Source organism: Zingiber officinale, chromosome 5B (assembly GCF_018446385.1).
Source record: "Zingiber officinale cultivar Zhangliang chromosome 5B, Zo_v1.1, whole genome shotgun sequence".
NCBI classification, from domain to species: domain Eukaryota; kingdom Viridiplantae; phylum Streptophyta; class Magnoliopsida; order Zingiberales; family Zingiberaceae; genus Zingiber; species Zingiber officinale.
Window position 1 is genome coordinate 47,699,839 of NC_055995.1, and position 21,790 is coordinate 47,721,628.

Sequence of the window (21,790 nt, forward strand, 5' to 3'; positions counted from 1 at the left end):
ACTAGTTACTGGTCTCGAGAACCTCGGTGAAACGGTAACAAACCGGGACACTATACGATACGCGCTCAACGCATTTCCAAGAACTCCGGAATGGACATCAATCGTCGACGCCTACTACATCTCAAAAGACCTGGAGGAAAGCACTTTAGAAGAGTTGTTTTCTACTCTTGAATTGCATGAAACCAGGTATGCAGGAATGACAAAGGATAAAACCCAGACTAAGGCGCTAAACGCAACCCAGAAGGATGAACTCGAGTTAGACTCCGAAGACGATCAAGAAGCATACATGGTAAGAAATTTTAAAAAGTTTTTTAGATCTAATAAATTTAAAATGCAGAATAAAAGGAATCAAAAAGGTGGAAGAAAGGTGAGGTGCTACCAGTGTCAGAAGGAGGGACACCTAAGAGAAGACTGCCCAGAACTCAAAAAGGCTAAAAGGAAGTCTCCCAAGAAACACAACCTAAAAGCAACTTGGGACGACACTTCTTCATCCGAATCAGAAGCTCAAGAATATGCCGGAATAGCACTAATGGCAAGCTACGATAGACAAAGTATATCAGAACCTAGCATCGATGAAGGGGGAGCGACCTCGGATGAAAGCAGTGAAGCAGGGGGAGATTCAGGCTTCAAGTCCGACATGGTAAGTGAGGTATGCCTCTTACCCCCTGATCAGCTTTACTCTGGTATAAAAGCTATGACTAAATCCATGTATAAATTAGAAAATAAAAATGCCAAATTAGAAAATAAAATTTTAGAAACAAAGAGAATTTTGGCAAAATCATGTCTTATAGAAGATTTTGAAAAATTGAAAATTGAAAATGAAAAACTAAAAGAAGAAATAGAAAGATTAAAAAAATCTAATGGTTCAAATATTCCTACTTTTAGAAATTTAAATTGGTATTATAGATTTCATCAAAGTCAAATTAGAAATATATCAAACATCTATATACCTAGGAAATACTTGGTTAATCCTGTAGCTAAGAATCTTTACTGGATTCCAAAAACCTGTTTAACTTAAAATTAAAGTCAGACTTAGCATTTTCAGCAAGGAAATTAAACAACTAATTTCTTTATGAGGCTTTGTCTAAGGAAGTGGTTGTTGCTCCAATAACCAAGAAGGCCTAGTGCCTCGCCACGACCTGGAAGCCAACTATCAAAATGAAAAGTTTAATTGACTAACTGAAAAAGCATTAATTTAAATTACTTAATGCTTTAAAAGAGTTATTCAATTTGTGTTAGAAAATATTTAAAAACTTTCTAACTTAATTTAGAAATTTTTTTATTATCTTAGAAATTTTCAAGAAAATTGACTTAGAATTTTTTTTAAAATGTTAACTTAGATTTTTTTTTTAAAAAAAAATTGCCTTATCATTTTTTTAAAAAAAATTGACTTAGAATTGTTTCTTATGAATATTCACTTAGAATTTTTTAAAACAAAAAAAAAAAATTTTAAAGTTCTTGTTTGAATTTACCTTAGACTTGTTTATAACCCCAATTTTTATGTGATCAAAGGGGGAGAAGTATGTTAAGTCTAGGAGGAGGTACTATAATTTTTCAATTGAAAAATATTTGGACTTATTTTAATATATATTATTTTTATTGCATATGTTTACCCTAACTTAACTTGGGTTGCTCACATCAAAAAGGGGGAGATTGTTGGAACCCCAAGGTGTTTTGATGTGATCAAACAAGCTAAGTTAGGTCCTGCATTTGTTTAACCCTTGTGTCTAAGTGTGCAGGAGCTTAGGAACACAGGAAGTCGAGCGGAAGACGCGGCTAGCGAGAAGGACGGCACGGGAGAGAGCCGACGGGCTCGGTGCGTCTAAGGGACGAGGTGTCCGCGGAAGAGTACACCGGTGGACGAGAAGAGCGTGCGCGGCGCTCGAGGGACGAGAAACCGGGAAGGAAGGCTGCTCGAGGAGAAGGTCGGAACATGGGTTTGGGTGAGCCCTATTCCGGAAGGTCGAGATCACCCAAGCTAGCGGAGCCAGAGCGAACAGACCCGGACCGAGACTGGGATTTAACGGAGAAGTGATCCCGGACAAAAAGTCAACCATAGTTGACTTTTTGCTCCGGGGCGCCCGGAACCATTCCGGGCGCCCGGAGCTGTCCGGGGCGCCCGGAATGCTTCCGGGCGGCCGGAGCATGATTTTGACCAGAATCGCGATTTTCGCAAACTGACCGTTGGGGGATAAAGTTTATCCCCCCGGGGGCGCCCGGACCAGTACTATAAATAAAGTACTGATCCGTACATTGAATGTAACTCACTTGTAATCAATTCTTTCTCTACTTTCAGTTGTGTTCTTTTCATTTGTGCTGTCAACGTTGTAAAGAGGCTTCTCCGCCTAGAGGAGATCATAGTGCGCTTACTTTCCTTGGATTAGCAATCCTCTGATTGCAAACCAAGTAAATCTCTGGTGTATGATTTCTTTACTTAGTCTCTACTTTTTATTACAAGTGTTTATGTTATATAGTTGAAATCCGAGAAAGGTTCGAGTTTAATTTTGTAGGGCAATTCACCCCTCCCCTCTTGCCGGCCTCCAAAGGGACCAACAGTTTGCTCCACCGAGAAGGAGAAAGCTCTAGCCGAATATTGCCGGGGATTGATCCACTGAAGGATCAAGGGCTCGTCCACCTCAAGGACACGCTGTGGAGTAGGAGCAAGCAATCTCCGAACCACGTTACATCGAGCTTGTTAGCGATTTGGTATTCTTTCTTTATTGTTTTCATTAGTTAGTTGTATTTCCGCGTGTGTACTAATCTTTTCTAGAGAAGAAAAGAAGTTGGGGGTGACCTAGCTATCCAACCCCCCTTCTAGCGGCCGTTGATTCCCTACAATATGAACCATATCTTCCAACTCCACATAATGTTGCAACTCCACTACATTTGCAATTTCTGAATTTAAACCTTGTAAAAATCTTTCCATGGTTGCTTCTCGGTCCTCCTCCACATCGGCTCGAATCATGGCAATCTCCATCTCCTTGTGATATTCCTCCACAGTTTTGGATCCTTGGGTTAGACTTTGTAGTCGTTGGTATAAATCTCGATAGTAATGTGATGGCACGAACCTCTTTCTCATAATAGATTTCATCTCTTCCCAAGTGTCAATGGGTCTCTAGTTGTTTCTTCTCCTGCTTAGAATAATTTGATCCCACCAAATAATAGCATAATCAATAAATTCAACAGCAGCTAGTTTTACCTTCTTCTCTTCAGAGTAGCTGTGAAAATCAAGCACTAATTCAACTTTCTTTTTCCACTCCAAATATACATCTGGATCGATTTTGCCTTGAAATGAAGGAATCTTCATCTTGATATTTCCCAAGTTTCTATCAACATAATCATTCATTCTTTCTCTTCTCCCACCAATTCTAGCATGACCAGATCTGCCACTGGAAACTCTATCATCATCACCATTGTTGTCATCACGGTTATATTGCCTTGAATTTCATGTAGGAACTCTATCCACTTGGCTATTTTGCAATCCTGAAATTACAGCATCTTGTCTCTCTAATCTGTCGAGGATTTGATTAAATCTGATTTCCATGCGTTCTAAGTGTTGTCTCAAGGCTCGTTGTTCAAGTGTTTATCTCGTTCTTGCTTCCTCTCCACTTGTCGTCATTAATGCAATCTGTTGACATTCAATCACTCAACTCACTAATGTTATCTCTTTATAGAACTTAGAATGGTGACAATTTCCCTATAAGCGTTCATTGACTAATTTAAACTTCCAAGGGTATTAGGATAAAGATAGGAATTGATATAAAAATAGAAGTTGTAAAATTGAAAACTGATATTAAGGACTTAAAGGAAATTTGCCAGAATTAAATCTAGTCAAAACTTTAAAAAAAGATACAGAATTGGAAAACGTAAGTATACTAGGCAAGACTTTAAAGGAGATGCAGAGTATACTAGGCAAGACTTTAAAGAAAGATACGGAATTGGAAAACTCAAGTATACTAGGCAAGACTTTAAAAGAGATGCGGAGTATACTAGGCAAGACTTTAAAAGAGATGCGGAGTATACTAGGCAAGACTTTAAAGAAAATATGGAATTGGAAAACGCAAGTATACTAGGCAAGACTTTAAAAGAGATGCTGAGTATACTAGGCAAGACTTTAAAGAAAGATACGGAATTAGAAAACGCAAGTATACTAGGCAAGACTTTAAAGGAGACGCGGAGTATACTTGTAACGACCCGACTCATTTGGCAGCCCATTTGGCGACCCTCGGGTCGTCGACCGTCGGCCGTGCCGTTACTCTCTAGGACTTTCCACCCCTGGCAGTGGATTTTTGCCTCCCCCAGGATTAAACTCTAAACCTCCAGGCTTAAGTATTAGAGTTTATGAATCCTGGTAACCAAGTGAGATGAACCAAGTGAGACCATCTCACTTGGTTACCATGATTCATAAACTCTAATACTTAAGCCTGGAGGTTTAGAGTTCGAATCCTGGAGGAGGCAAAAATCCACTGTCAGGGGTGAAAAGTCCTAGAGAGTAATGGCACGGCCGACGGTCGACGGTCGACGACCCGAGGGTCGCCCAATGGGCCGCCAAATGGGTCGGGTCGTTACAATAAAAAGGCGCCTTTTTACTATAACGACCCGACCCATTTGGGGGCCCATTTGGCAACCCTCGGGTCATCGACCGTCGACCGTCGGCCGTGCCGTTACTCTCTAGGACTTTCCACCCCTGGTAGTGGATTTTTGCCTCCCTAGGATTCGAACTCTAAACCTCCAGGCTTAAGTATTAGAGTTTATGAATCCTGGAAAACAAGTGAGATGATCTCACTTGGTTACCAAGATTCATAAACTCTAATACTTAAGCCTGGAGGTTTAGAGTTCGAATCCTAGGGGAGGCCAAAATCCACTGCCAGGGGTGGAAAGTCTTAGAGAGTAACGGCACGGCCGACGGTCGACGGTCGACGACCCGAGGGTCGCCAAATGGGCCGCCAAATGGGTTGGGTCGTTACAATACTAGGCAAGACTTTACAGAAAGATACGGAATTGAAAAACACAAGTATACTAGGCAAGACTTTAAAAGAGATGCGGAGTATACTAGGCAAGACTTTAAAGAAAATACGGAATTGTAAAACACAAGTATACTAGGCAAAACTTTAAAAGAGATGCGGAGTATATTAGGCAAGACTTTAAACAAAGATATGGAATTGGAAAACACAAGTATACTAGACAAGACTTTAAAGAGAAATGCATAATTGGAAAATGCAAGTATAGAAATAACAATTCTCTATACCCACCTTTTTTCCCTTTTTTTTATTTTTGGCCCTTTTTTTGCTGAAAATATTTTTTCCTTTTTTTTTAATTTCGGCCTCTTTTTTTTTTTTGATAGAAACAAGATGACTAAAAATCACTAAGATTGAGATGATAACGATAAGTAGATAATATTCAACAAAATAAACAAAGATTCAAGCACAAAAGAAAAAGGATAATGAAATTGATTTAGAAAAACCAAAGCTCTAATACCAAATGATGTGAATCCAAAGAGAAATATATCTCAAGAACCCACAACAAATGGAAGAAGAAAGAAAGAAAGAACTAAATTGATAAGATTGATGAAAAGAACCTCGACCCAATCCTTAGGAAAGCATGAACCTTCGTATAGAAGATGGTAGACACCAAAACCTTGGGATGGAGGTTGATAAGTCTTAGAACGCCACAAGGAAATGCCTTGATAAGTTCTAATTCAATGAAGAACCAGTAAGTGAGCGCCTCACCGTGCTTTAGATTGAAAAATATGTCAAAGATACATGTGTGGTCGTCACCCCCTTTCTTTATAGCTATAAGGTGACCAAAAACTCCTAAAAAGCCAACAGAAAGCTTATTTAGTAAAGGCCTATGTAGACTACTTAGCCATTTTAAGCTTATGGCTTTATTACAACCCAAATAAAAGTATAAATTGAGTCTAAATTAAGCCTACATATCCCTACTACATAGACATGAGACTTAAGTGCTAATTAAGCTCATCTAAGGCTTGAATTAGGTTGACTATGTCGAATGACTTACTTTTGGTCAAACCTTCTTCAATAGTAGCTTTGGCATTCACATCTTCAATTAGTACATTAAGTGCTTCCTTCATCTTTCTAGCCTTAGCCCTTATAATTGGCCCTCCATTGATGCATAATGGATCATCATTAACATCTAGAGTGGGTTGACCATGATCCTTATTGTTAGCTTATTACTCTCTTTCTTTGACTCCATCAATCATCCGGGCATATATTAAGAGGTTTAATCAGGTAGCTATCGATGTCCCTAATGATACTATAGAAATCTTGGTAAGTGCCTTCTCTCAAGGACTCGACGATAATGATTTTTTCAAAAACTTAGTGTGTAATCCCCCAACCAATTTTGATTTATTGATTGAGCGAGCTATTGAATTCATTAATGTCGAAGAAGCTCAAGCAGCTCGTAGGAAGGAAAATGTAGTGCCTGCCTTAGCCATAGTTCACGATGGAGTCGTAGCTCCTGTTCATCCGCCAAGGGGGCCTCGCGGAGTTCTCCCTCCACATCGTCAGCCAGAGCGAATACCTCAATCAATCCAGCATGTGGAGATGTCACAAGAAGTCCCCCGAAGATGGTGTACCTATCATATATCGGGTACTCATTACACTGAAGATTTCTTTACCTTGAGTAACCAGAGGACAAATAACAATCGTTATCACCGGCGATCTCCCAATCGACAACCCTACCAAAGGCAGAATAGTCCGCTTAAGCAGGAATATCAGGTGACTGAGCCACAACAGGGGGCATTGCAATCGTTGGGCGGACCATCTCAAGCGCCCAAACCAGCACATCCCGAGATAGTGATTGCTCAACAGGAGGAAAACCAGAGCAATGCTACCCGAGGAAATATTAACATGATAACAGGCGAACCTACTAATGGTGATTCTAATCCGGCGAGGAAAGCACATGCTTGGCGATTACAGATCCATGCAGTAGGATGCAGCATAGAAAAAGCAGGGGGACCAGAGATTAGTTTTGGTCCTAAAAATCTGGAGGGGGTAGAAGTACCCAATGATGACGCTCTGATAATAAAAGATGTTATAGCTAACTACAATATTTCTCGTACTTTCATTAATACTGGTAGCTCTATCAATATTATTTTCAAAAAAGCTTTTGACCAGTTGTAGATAGATCCGAGCGAGCTCCAACCCATGGTGACCCCTCTTTATGGTTTCATGGGCAATGAAGTGCAACTGCTTAGCCAGATAAAACTGGTCATTTCTTTAGGGGAGGAGCCCCTAATGAGAACCATGAGATCCTATTTCATGGTGGTGGATGTACCTTCTACATATAATGTTATACTGGGTCAGCCAGCCTTGAACGAGTTTCAAGCGATCGTTTCTACTTTTTACCAGAATGTGAAGTTCCCCGTTGATGACCAAGTGGGAGAAGTCCATGGAGATCAATTACTCGCACGGAAATGCTATGTGGAGATCATCCGAATGGAGGCTAATGTTGCCCGCAAAGCTCAGAGGATGGAAGTTAATGTTATCCCAGAGAAACTGCCCGGTTTGATATACGAAGAAAAGGAGGAGGTACAAATACAGGCCGGGCAACCAGAAGCTGTAACTTCTGTGGCGGTCGACTTAGACCTTCCACTCAAGACTGAGGTGATACAGTGTTTGAGCTGGAATAACGATGTGTTTGAATGGACTCCCAAGGAGGTCACAAGTATTTCTCCTCTAGTAATGGAACATTCATTACATGTTTATCCTGATAATAGGCCTGTCAAGCAAAAGAAAGGAGACTTTGGGGCCGACTAGAGCTAGATCATCAAGGAAGAAGTGGATAAGCTACTAGAGGTGGGATATATTCGGGAGGTACAATTTCCTAGCTGGTTGGCCAATGTCGTCCTGGTACCTAAATAGGAAATAAGTGGAGAATGTGTATTGACTTTCGGCACCTTAACAAAGCTTGCCCAAAAGATTACTATCCTTTGACGCGCATTGACCAAGTGCTGGCCTCTACCACCGCATGCGAGTACATTTTTATATTGGATGCCTACCAAGGCTATCATCAAGTACCTCTTGCTAAAGACGACCAGGAAAAGGTTAGTTTTATTATAGCCGAATGTACCTATTGTTATAGGGTTATGCCTTTTGGACTAAAGAATGCAGGGGTGACCTATCAGAGGCTTATGAATAAAGTCTTTCAGAAATAGATAGGAAAAAATATGGAAGTATATGTGGATGACATCTTGATTAAATCTCCTCAGGCTGTTGATTTGTGCAGAGATATAGAGGAGACATGTCGAACCCTAAGATAGTATGGGCTCAAGCACAATCCTAGCTAGTGCTTGTTTGGAGCCAGAAGTGGCAAATTCCTGGGCTATATGGTGACAGAGTGAGGGATAGAAGCAAATCCTAACAAAGTTCGAGAAATCCAAGATATGGAGCCCCCACGCAATATGAAAGAAGCTCAAGGATTGGTCAGGCGAATCAATGCGTTATCCCGCTTCATCTCTCGATCAGCCAACCAAAATTTTCACTTCTTCAAGATACTTCAGAAGGCCAATAAATTTCAATGGGATGAAGAATGTGACAATGCATTTCAAGAATTAAAAAATTACTTGTCAACCCTACATGTGTTAGTTAAGCCTGTAGTAGGAGAGACCTTATGGGTCTATCTTTCAGCAAATGAGTATGTTGTAGGCTCAGCACTGGTTAGGCAGGAGGGTAAGGAACAGAAATCAGTGTATTTTTCCAACCATTTATTAAAAGGAGCTGAGTGTAGGTATACTACACTCGAGAAATTAGCTTATGCGTTGGTCTTGACCGCTAGAAGATTACGCCCTTATTTCTTATCACATGCAATCATAGTACTAACTAATAGCATGTAACGACCACCCTTCTTACTACTACTACTCTCTAAGGAAGACTGTTACTTAACTACTAACTCTACTTAACCGGTATGATTAAAAATCACATGGAAACCCTACCGAAAAATTTCGACAGAGACTCCCCTGTACCGGTGACCATATTCAACAATACATGCAATATATACTCAGCCACAAGCGGCTGGAACACATATCAATCAACCACGTAGTATAATAAATCCAAAATAAAGAAAATCATACCACAACTCATCACACCATATCACAATTCATCTACTATGTCCTAATCACATCACAATATCATGTACTATCTCAAATACTTCTAACATAACAAAAGACAATAGAAACCAGAATAAAACTCTTTCCTAGTCCCAAGGCTTCCATAGTCCTGGTATCACACATCCTTCGAACACCTCCTTGTCGCCTTCCTTTCTATATCTTTTCCTTTCCTGTATCTGCAGTAAGAGGAAGTGTAGTCTATAAGCAAAATTTGCTTAGTAAGCGCTATCTAACTCACAAAATCACGAATGTGCATGTATACGAAAAGAACTAGAAACTATATGCTCTAAAAAGAAATAAAGCATAAACATAATTGCTCATGTCAAACTAATAGCAAAGAAAAGCTAAGGAATCTACTCATGTAATTCTAATAGTTAATCATGCTGCTTATCTAATAGGTAAACATGAAAACTACTCATCTACTAGATAAACATGATAGAATAAAGAACTAAACTTACTGATTTTTAGAACTATATGAATCTTATTTTATTTGTTCTAAACTTAATCTTTAATACTTTATGTTTATGTAAAACTCGTTTTACTGGTCCAAAAACTTATACTTATAATACTTCAAAATAGTAATCAACTTCTTCTTGGGCCCGGCAACTGTGCTTTTACTTTTGTAACGACCCGACCCATTCGGCGGCCCATTTGGCAGCCCATTTGGCGACCCTCGGGTCGTCGACCGTCGACCGTCGGCCGTGCCGTTACTACTAGGTTATCTAAACCTAGGGACGACTATGGGAGCCCAACCCAAGGACAACTGAGAGTCCAGCACAGTGCCACTGATAAAAGTAAAATACTTGTTATCTTTTAATACTTCTATATAATGCCTCGGCATTTTCTTTAGCACCTTGTGTGCCAAAATCCCTAAAGTCTTGACTTTGGGATCTACTTAAGGCCTTGGCCTTTTTCTTTCTTTTCTTTATCTTTCTTATACTTGTTAATACTTCTAAAAGAATACTTCTTTAAAAAGAAACTGAAATGTTTAAGCAAATTCTAACTTTGAAATGCTTAACCCAAAATCTGCCTACTATGCTAATAAAACTCTGCATATTAAAAATCTGCATACTATACTTATAAAAATCTGCATGCTATGCCTATAAAAATCTGCATGCTATACTCATAAAAATCTACTTATTAAAATCTGCATTGCTTCATTTGTTGTGCACGCCTACTGCTACACAAAGAAATTTAGGAACTAAATGAAAACTAAAAATCTGCTCATGCTCTATTAACAAAATGGAAAATTGATCATGCTTAATTATTAGCAAATGGAAAACCGAAATGCTCAAAATAATACTGTTCGGGTCTAGCAACTTTAAAGAACAGAACTAGCATGTGCATATACATGTTTATCTTAATGGATAAATCTACTCGGCTACAAAATTGTCTACTGCAATCCGAAACTAAAATACTCAAACCACACGGTAAGGTGATCTAAAGCTACGTGTTAACAAAAGGAAATGACAACATATCTAAGCACTTGCTAAAACGACCACTACAAACAAAAGAAACTCTAATCTGAATCTTACGAAGGAAATTCAAGTTCAGTATCACAGCAACAAAGGAACCCAAGCCTAAATTCTGCATGTTTCGAAATCATGAAAGGAACTAAAGCTCTATCAATCCTCAATTCTTTCTGTACGGCAAGTTCCAAAACAAAGGAAAATTATAAAGCTACTCTTAATGATAATCTGCATTTGCTAAAGGCAAAAGACAATACTAAATCTGCACTTGCTATAAGTAAAAGACAAATCTAATTCTGCTTTTCTGTTTGTAATTATTTTATAGCTAATTAATCTCTCCTAAAGCACCATCTTTTCACCATGTAGGGTAAACTATTTTATCATGCATAGTGCTACCGAGGAGGTTTGTCCTGTGAGGTGGCCCAGCCAAACTACTCCCAAGTTGTAGTTTCATAGAAGCCTTACTGAAAGCAACTTTTGAGACTCAAGTTAACATTTAATTCAGCCAGGTATATTCACGAACAGGTTTCTTGCCAGACACTCACAACATCAAAAACACGGTAGTAATTGAATCAAAATCCGTTCGTAGTCAAATAAATCTTGCAATATCCACATTAAGAGCATTCTAGTGGAAATCGAACTCCTTCAACAACCTAACAAAACCTCGGAAACAAGAAAAGGAACAAGGAATGAACTTCGGAGCTATCCTACTGCAGGTGAGTAGCAACTTACTTGGCTTCTTGGTCTCACAACCGAAGGGGAAGGCTCTAGGGTTTCCGGAGAAGTGAAGATCTCGGCTCCTCTTCGTGTCCACGAAATCTCCTCGACGAGGGGATTGTGATAGTGAAGAAAATCCCTTAGAGAACCTTGGCCGGCCGTTGAAAGAAGCCCTAGCTTCTCTTCGTCTTCCGCCCGAGCAGAGGACGATGCCGCGCGAGATAAGGGAGGGGGAAGAAAATTAGGTCTCGGGAAAAATTAATCCCTAAGTTCTCTCTTATAACTCAATATTCGGTTAACTTCTTTAAATAATTTTACTATCTATGCTTAAACAAAACCGCCTGCAGCACACTTGGTTAGCCAGGTTTCAACCAAGTCAGAGATCTCGGCTTCGATTCCTCAGCCGCACATTTTTATTTCCAATTTATTTTACTGTTCCTAACTACTACTTAAATATATATCGCTCCATATATAAATAACAAAACATCCGTAGACCAGATGGTTGGGCTGAGTTCGTTAAGACTCGGGTTCGGATTCGGGTCCGTGATCTTGGGTTCAAAACCCGGCTTCAACATATATATATTTTTTTTTTTTTACTTCTTCCTCTTGGTAAAAATACTAAATGAACTCCAAAAATTACATAAAAATACTCTATAAATTCCTAAAAATCTCTAGAATTTTTCTAAATCACTTCTAGATTTTAATAAGGTCTTTTAGGACTCCAAATCATAAAATTTGTGGTGTTACATAGCACTCTCGGTCGAGTGCTTCTTAATCCAAAAGCATCCGGGCGACTGATCAATGGACGACCGAGCTTAGTGAATATGATATACAATATCAACCTCGTTTGACAATTAAAGTATAAGCTCTAGCAGATTTTATAATAGAAGTGCAAGGTCTCGAAGAAGAAGGGACTTGGAAAATTTATGTAGATGGGTCTGTTAGAGTGTATACTAAAAGTCTAGTTTTTTGTATAAACATATAAGAATCACATTGGTCAAATGCCTACATTTATGCTAAGTGTAGTTGTCTATTTAATTTATATTATAGATAACATGGTGTAAAGAGACACATAGAAGATCATGTTATCAAATCTTATAAATTATAATAGTTGCTCATAACCAAGATGGAATGGGACAAACCATTGGAGTGGTTGTAGTGTAATTAGGTATTAGTTTATCTTGACTAATAAATTACACTAGTACACTATGAGTGTATTGAGCAGGACCAATTGAGGTAGTATCTTTTTATACTGACTATATAAAAGAACAATACCTCTATTATTATGGATGTGTGTACTCTTAATCATGATATAATAACATGCACATATACTTAGTATTTATTTCTTTGATTTATCAAAGGGTGCGATTTAGCTCGTTAAACTAAAAGGTCCGATAAGTTGGAAAATGATATTATTTATATGGTGTGTTGTTGATTATAGAATGAAACGGTGTCCTATTTATTAGGATGATGATGCCCCCTTGAGAAGCTCATAAGGATTGTCATGTAAACCTTGCAGGTGGACTTAGTTTCGACATGACGATAAGGTTGAGTGGTACTACTCTTGGAGGTAGATATTAATTAAGTGAGTTGTCAGTAACTCATTTAATTAGTGGGAATTCAATATCTTAAACACAGGGAGACTAACACACTCATGATAATAAGGATCCCATATAGTAATATTGGATTGGTGTGGTAGTGCAATAATAACTCTTTAGTGGAATGAGATATTATTGATGAACTTGACTTGAGTGTTCGGGATGAACACGGGAAGCTCAAGCTCATCGGGAGACCAAAACCAATTCCTCCTCTTGGTCCCTATTGTAGCCTCTTATATAAAGTCTTATATCCACCTAAACCCAACTTCTTACCCACCTAAAGGTGGTCGGCCAAGCCAAGCTTGGAGTCCATGCTAGGGTCGGTCAAACCAAGGTTAGATGGGTTCAAGTTGTGGCCGGCCCTAGCTTGGAGCCTAAGCAAGGGTGGCCGGCCACATTGAATTCAAAAGGAAGTTTTATTTTGTAAAATATTTCTTTTTATAGAGATCCATTAAAAGGATTTAAAAGGATGATTTTAATATAAAACTTTCCTTTTTTAGATCGGTCATAAAAGGAAATAAAGGGAAGTTTTTATTTTGTTGAAAACTTTCCTTTTATGTTGGTTCTAAAAGAGAGTTTTAAATTTTTAAAATCTTTTCTTTTATAGATTTCCACAAAGGAATAAAAGAGAGATTTGAAATCTTTCCTTATTTGTAGTTATCTATAATGTGAAAGAAAGATTTTAATTTTTTGATAAAACTTTCCTTTCTTGAAACCATGTGTTATTTTAAATCTTATCTTTTATAGATATCCATAAAAGGATTTAAAAGAGAGAGAGAATTTAATTTATAAAGCATTCCTTTTAGAACTATCCACAAAAGGGATTTTTAAAAGAGAGATTTTAATTTTTGTTTAAAAATCTTTCCTTGCTTGGAGAACAAGCATGTGGTCGGCCATGACAAGAAGAAAAGGAAGTTTTAATTTTTTATTTTAAAACTTTCCTTTTTAGTCATTTTCAAGGAATATAAGGAAGTTTTAATGATGTTTAAAACTTTCCTTATTTTCCAAGACCAAGGAATATAAAAGAGAGGGTAGAGGTGTCTCACCTCACAACAATACATCTTCTATTCCTCTCCTCTCTTCCTTGGTGGTGGTCGGCCCTTACTCTTTCTCTATTCTCCTTTGTTTTCCCTCTTGGTGGTCTGTGACATATTGGTGTGGAGATCCATTGATGGCCGGTTGCTTGAAGGAGAAGAAGAGAAGGAGGTTCTCTTGTCTAGCATCCCTTAGAGGAAAGTTGGTGGCCGAACATCATCATCTCTTGGAGAAAGTTGGTGGCCGAAACATGAAAGGAAGAAGAAGGCTTGGGTGGATTCTCATCTTGGTAGATCGTCACCCACACAACGTCCGAGATAAGAAGAGGAATACAATAGAAGATCAAGAGGTCTATAAGTTACAAGAGATATAACTAGTTATTAGTTTCCGCATCATAACTAGTTCATCTTTTGTATAGATCTTGAAAAAAACAAACACAAGAGGTTATCGATTTTAATTATCATTTTTGTTATCGATTTTCATTTCGATTTCATGTTTCGATAATGTGTTTCTATTGAGGTCTCTATTGTTAAACCTTGTTTACTGTGAGAAGTTTAAATATCCGATTTCTTTGAAAGGCTTTGTCTAGGCAGTAGTGAATGATCCTATTGGTTGCTACTCGGAATATCATACTGGTTCCCCTGTGCAAAAATTTTGTACAAGTCTCAAACCATTCCTAACAACCTATTGAGTTCTTTAGAAATTAAATTTGGAATCGCAAACAGAACTTAACATTGTTGATTCCAAATTCAACTTATCTGTTCTTAGAGGTTTTGACTTGGATCGCAAACGATACTTAACATTATTAATCTAAATCCATGCATGTTACAAATTTGATTAAACATTTATTTCAGAGATCGGCTTCCAGGTTAAACATGGTGAGTTACTAGCCCTTCTTGGGTATGGGATCATCCACCACTTCCTAGACAAAGCACGAAATTTAATATTTAATCTCCTTATAGTAACCCTAAGTTTAACCATTAAGAACAATCGAATCACAAGACCGAAAAATAAAAGAAACACAAAATCGAATCATAAATTCGAAACCTAGAATTGTTAGCCTCTTGTGTTTGGTATTTCAAAATCCATACAAAGAAAACTAGTATGATGAGGAACAAGACAACTAGTTATACCTCTCTTTGTAGCTTATAAATCTCACGATCTTCTATCGTATTCCGCTTCTTATCTCGAACGTCGTGTGGGTGATGATCTACCGAGATGAGAATCCACCCAAGCCTCCTTCTTCTCCTTGCGAGTTTCGGCCACCAACAATCTCCTAGAGATGAAGAACGTTGGCCACCAACCAAGCTCCAAGGGATACTTTCTTTCTCTTCTTCTACTCCACAAGCAACCGGCCACCAAGATGAAATAAGAGCTCCAAGTGCTGCCGGCCTCAACAAAAGGAGAAGAGAGAAAGAAGAAAGGAGAGGGTCGGCCACCACCAAGGAAAGGAGAGGGGAGAAATAGATGTCTTATTATAAGGTGAGGCACCTCTACCCTCTCTTTTATATTCCTTGGTCATGACAAATAAGGAAAGTTTTAAAACATAATTAAAACTTCCTTATTTTCCCTTACCAATGAACAAAAGGAAAATTTAACTAAAATTTCCTTTTATTCTTTTAATGGTCGGCCCCTACAAGTCCTCCAAATTAGGAAAGTTTTAAACACAAAATTAAAACTTCCTAATTTATTTCTGTAAATTTTTTAAAATAAAAATTTCTCTTTTAAAAACTTCCTTTCATGGTTGGCTATAAAAGGAAACTTTTATAAATTAAAATTTCTCTATTAAAACATGTGGATGATTACAATAAGGAAAGTTTTCTCCAAAATTAAAATCTTCCTTTCAATCTACAAATAAGGAAAGATATCAAACCTTTCTCTTAATCTTTCGTAGAAACTATAAAAGGTAAAATTAAATTTTAAAACTCTCTTTTAAAATCATGTCTTCCACATTAGGAAAGATTTTAAAATAATTTTTTTTTTATTTTTATTGTGGCCGGCCACCTAAGCTTGGGCTCCAAGCTAGGGCCGGCCACCACTTGATCCATCCAAGGCTTATCTTGGCTGGCCCTTGCTTGGGCTGCAAGCTTGGCTTGGTCGGCCACCTATGGATGGGTAAGAAGGTGGGTTTAGGTGGATATAAAACTTTATAAATAAGAGGCTACGACAGGGACCGAGAGGAGAAATTGGTTTTGGTCTCCCAATGAACTTGAGCTTCCCGTGTTCGCCCCGAACACCCAACTGGAGTTCATCAATAATATCTCATTTCACTAAAGAGTTATTATTGCACTACCGCACCAATCCCATATTATTATATGGGCTCCTTTTTATCATGAGTGTTAATTTCCCTGTGTTTAAGATATTGAATGTCCACTAATTAAATGAGTTACTGACAATTCACTTAATTAATATCTAGCTCCAAAAGTAGTACCACTTAACCTTATCGTCATGTCGGACTAAGTCCAACTGTAGGGGTTTACATGATAATCCTTATGAGCTCCTCAAGAGGACATCATCAACCTAGATTACTAGGACACAGTTTCATTCTATAATCAACAACACACCATATAAATAATATCATTTCCGAACTTATCAGGCCTATTGATTTAACGAGTTAAATCGCACCCTTTGATAAATTAAAGAAATAAGTATTAAGTATATGTGCTTATTATTATATCATGATTAAGAGTACACACTTCCATAATAACAGAGGTATTGTTCTTTTATATAGTCAGTATAAAAAGAAACTAACTCAAATGGTCCTGCTCAATACACTCAGAGTGTACTTATGTAATTTTATAATCAAGATAAACTAATACCAAATTACACTACGACTATTCCAATGGGTTGTTCCTTTCCATCTTAGTCATGAGCTACTTTTTATAACTTATAAGGAACTGATAACATGATCTTCTGTGTGTGACACCACACACCATGTTATCTACAATATAAATTAATTGAACAACTACACTTAGCATATAAATGTAGACATTTGACCAATGTAATTCTTTATTTCAAAATAAATGTTTACAAAAAGCACTACTAGAAATATAACATATTACGACACTTTCTTCGTGACATTTAATTTTAAATGTCACTATAAATATTTTTTAATGACATTTATTAAAAAGAATTATTTTAAATATAAAAATATCATTTTAGATAATATATAGTGACAGATTTAATCGATGTCACCATATACCATCCTAATAATAACATAATTTAGCCATCTTTTCATTTTTGTCCTACTCTAACCTAACGCTAAGCCCTCATGATGCCGATTCATTTCTTTCTTATCTGTTCTCGCTGTCCCACCACTCACCCACGCTCAAGCGCCGCTCCTCTCCCTTTCTCTTCTCTAATCTGCTCTCATCGTCGCCGCTTCTCTCCCTTTCTCCTCCTTAATCTGTTCTCGTCATCGCCGCTCCTCTCCTTTTCTCTGTGCTGCCGCCGGCCTCCATCACATGTCGCCACGATTCCTCTACAACACTACCTCCACATTCTGCCCTTCTTCTCCCTAATTCATTCTCATCGTCGCTGGCTCCCTAATCTGCTTTCACCGTCGCCTGCTCCTCTCACCCACGCTCACTCATCCTTGTCGTCGTTCCTCTCCTTTTCTCCTCCCTAACCTACTATCGCTGTCTTCTCTCACCCATTCTTTGGATTTGTGGTAGGATTGGAAGCCGAATCCTTCATTTAGACGACGGGTGCCAGTGGTGTACACGCCCACTCCTCAACTTAAGGTGACGCCTTTTTGCATCGTATCCCTTTTCAAAATTTGCTCATTGTTGTTCTTATGTTTCATAGATCAATATTTTGTAACTTTCCTGATAGCTTTGCATTTTAATCTAATGGTAACTTCCGATGAAAGGAAAAACTAATTTTGCTGCAACATCCTTGACCTTCGTTTTCTTTTTCATTCATTTTTATCTGCCTAAAATTGTTCCTAACCAATCTTCTCCTGCGGTAATTTTTTCTCAATTATTCCTTTTTTTGGTTGGTTTCTGATGCTTTATTGCAATATTAATCATGAACTCTAAAACTAGATGTCGGCTGGTGGAACTAATTTCTTCCCAACGAACATTTATGATATGGGAAAAGGATGTCATATGCAAAAGTTCAGTTACTATTGTTAACTACCAAGTGTTAAAATGATCAACGGCGTAAATAAACAAGTAGATTAAGGATGTAATCGAGATGGCGTAACTTCATTTGCAGTCGTAACTATTGTTTCAGCATTCAATTTTCTAACCGGACAGATTGTCTTGAGAATTACACCGCTTTACTAGATTTTTTTTATATATATTTACCAACTTCTCAGTTCTTGCCAATTCAAAAGATGTTCTTTCTTTGATCTTCTGAGTTGCCATAGTAAAGATTTCAGTGATATTAGAATTATTTGACCAGGGTAATTCTCATTGTCAAAATGCAGGTTGTTGATCAAAATGGAAAGGTAGCTCAGCCACATTCAACTACAAAACGTTTTGATCATGGAGATGATGTTGCAAATAAGGAACCGAATAAACTAGTTGCTATTTCTGGTTTATCAAGTTTTTCATCAACCTCATTGTTGTCTGAAGAACTCGTTAAGAATGATGAAGAGTTAAAAATGTTGAGGGAACAATTTGAAGAACTTCAGAAAAAATTTCTAGAAAAAGATGAAGCTTTAAGAGCTTTAAAGGACACAATAGCCAAAACGAATGGAGTTAATGAAACACTTAGGGAATTGAAGCAGCAAATTATGGAGAAAGATTCTTTGATGACAAATACAAATCGACAGCTAACTAATACGAAGGTACTTAACTTTGTATACACATGGTCCCATTCTTTCTATCGTTAAATTTTATTTGTTGGAGAGTATAAGGTTGTTGTTATGGATCTAATTCCTTTTAAGATAGGCATGTATTTAAAAACTTGATTAAAAAAACTTTTCTAGTATGCTGGTCTCCACAGGTCTTGTTTTGTGACTATAAAATTCAATTTACATCAAGTTGTCACAGGTCTCAAAGCCAACGTTGCCATTCGTTCAGTTGAATACTCACCTAATATGAAGCACAGCAATCCTGTTATGCTGTATTGTTCAATGCTGCCCTTTGAAATAGGCTCTCAATTTTTATTGTTCAATACTTAAGTCTCTATTTTTCCTTCATCTGCACTAGTTTAATAGTTGATCTTAAATTTAAGGTATATTGTGAATTCATCCACGACTCTTAAGTTTGTCTCTATATGTATCATATGATGGTTGTCATAATGTCCTTTCAAATTTCTTTTCTTTGACTCAAGCACCTATCTTTTTAATATACAGATTAAGCTTGAAGAAAGGCAAGCTGCTCTAGAGAAACTAGAGTTGGAAGTGACAGAGTCAAATAATGATATATTTGCAATGATCAAGTGAGTCCGAATGATATATTTGTTCAAATCATGGGACAAAATAGATCTAGTTGAATACGTATGCTTGGTGATGGTATTAGCCCATGTGATTTATGAGGAGTAGCTCCTAGTCGTGGCACATGTAATCAACTAGTTATGGAACAGAATGCAAAGTTAGAACATATGAATGACAAATCAAAAAGCAAGGCCAACATATTATAATGTTAGAAACAAAGATTTCTGAACAATCAAGCATAAATCCTCTTTCAAATTGTAATAATAGTCAAGACACTTCATCGAGTAGTAATCCACAAGGTTCTATTCCATCTCATCCAACCTTACGAGTAAGTTTTTTTTAATTTCTATTTTATTATATATTCCACACATCTTGAAAAAATTTTGCTATGTTTTTCATTTTCATGTAGATTGGAAGTTCTGTCTTGATCAAAAGTTTATTTGATTCAACAAAAATTATGGAAAAAGGAGTGCTACTCAACATGGATCCAAATAATAAAGTAGGAAGATAAAAACTAGGACCAAATTGGTATGAAGTACTAGTTGTCCTAGGACCTAATGATCTTTTACAAAGGTTTGAGGATACACTTGGAAGACTGATAGCTTGGCCTTGTCATTTGGTATGATTTGTGAAATATTATTAATTTTTTATATTTATCATGTTATTAAATTTTTAAATAAATATGAAATGTATTTGAAGTTGGCAATATGCGAAAATTTCTATTAGTACATATAGAATAATACTTTATATGTTTCTCATTCGGTATAATTTTCAATCTTTTAAATTATGTTTATTAGGTTTATATTTTCATTGTTTAATTTACTTATACAAATTTATTGATTGTATTTGTAGGTGACAGGTACTTGGATTTTGCATATGATGGTTGAAGATGGTCGATAGTAAATTAGTTGATTTTTTATTTTATAAGACTTTGTTAGTTTTAAAACTCAATGATTTGTTAGTATTTAGTTAGCATTGGATTCAATACTTTTACATTAGTAATGCATTTGTACTTTTGTGATGATGGGATGAATTATGATGATATGATGAATGAATTGGATATTTTGGGTATAAAACGTTACTATTCTTATTGTGATGATGATTACATTGTGATGATGTGTAACTTTTTCTATTATGTGAAGAATATTTTGTTGGAGCAATCCCAATGGTCCGCAGGACCATGTGTTTTGGTGTTTGGGCAAAGGGTTTAAGTTAGGATTACCCTCGTTATTTGATATGTGTACTTGAGTTGTGCAGGACTGCAGGTGACACATGTGACTCAGGTTGACGGCTTCGGGTCTGGTGAAGGATGGAGCATCCGAGGGACAGTGGACAAGGCAGCGAGGACAAGGGCCGAGAGAAGCGACTTCGAGGCATACGCGAAGGATGACATTGGGGACAAGCCGCGGGCTTGAATGCATCTGAGGGACGAAAGCCAAAGGAAGTAGGCTTGAAGGTAAGAGGTCAAAGCTGCAAAGAAAGCGTCAAATGAGTCATAAGGATGAGGGTACGAGTGCATGAGAGATTTTACTCGGAGTAAAATCCTAGTTTTAGGATTTTACCGTAGCAGTTACTGTAGCGTACTGTAGCAGTTACTGTAGCGCACTGTAGCAGTCGACTGGTGATGGATCAGTCGACTGATGCACTGTAGCATAGCCGTTGGGCTGGCACCAGTCGACTGGTGGAAGGACCAGTCAACTGGTAACGGACAAATCAGGTTCTGGTTTGTTCCAAGCTCTATAAGAAGGAGCTTGGTATGGCCGGTCAAGACGACGAAATTAGACTTGGTTAAAGTCTAATTAGTAGTCACCAAAGTACTCAAGGATCTCTTGTGTCCAAGTGTTCTTGGTTGAAGTTGTGGTGAGGTTTCTCCACCCACAAGGAGCGGTTTGAGCTAGCCGGAGTTTCCGGGGACTAATCCACCGACGGATTGAGGGATCGTCCACCTTACGGACAGCCGTGGAGTAGGAGCATCATCTCCGAACCACGTTACATCGACGTGCATTGGTTTGCTTGTTCTTTTCTTTATCTTTAGCTTTCATATTCGTAATTTATATTGTATTATTCCGCTTGCGCACTAACGAATACGTAGGAAGCCATTGATTAGGGTGAGACGCTATTCACCCCCCCCCCCCCTCTAGCGGGCACATCGGTCCCAACAAGTGGTATTAGAGCGAGGTCGCTCTTCTACGGACTAACCGCCAAGAGAGCAAGAAGCTAGAGGAAGAAGAAGATGGAGTCCGAAGGACCGCTCGGATGGGATATCCGAATTCCACCTCCGTACGACAAAGAAGACTTCAATTATTGGAGGAAGCGGTTGGAGACATGGTTCCAAATGGATTGGAACCAATGGGTTGTCTTGAGTGACCCATTTGAAGCTCCTACGAACAAGAAGGGTAAACGCCTCCAACCTCGGCATTGGACCGAAGAGCAACGAGAGCAATCGGAGGCGGACAAG

General features: G+C 37.9%; 1 protein-coding gene across 1 annotated transcript; it reads left to right on the top strand.

The window, feature by feature from the left end:
- The first annotated feature begins 18,372 nt into the window (after positions 1 to 18,372).
- Positions 18,373 to 19,341, top strand: LOC121986628 (protein MICROTUBULE BINDING PROTEIN 2C-like). The gene is made up of 2 exons (XM_042540583.1): positions 18,373 to 18,741; positions 19,252 to 19,341. The coding sequence occupies exons 1-2, from the start codon at positions 18,373 to 18,375 to the stop codon at positions 19,339 to 19,341; spliced, it is 459 nt and encodes a 152-aa protein (XP_042396517.1).
- Positions 19,342 to 21,790: the final 2,449 nt, after the last annotated feature.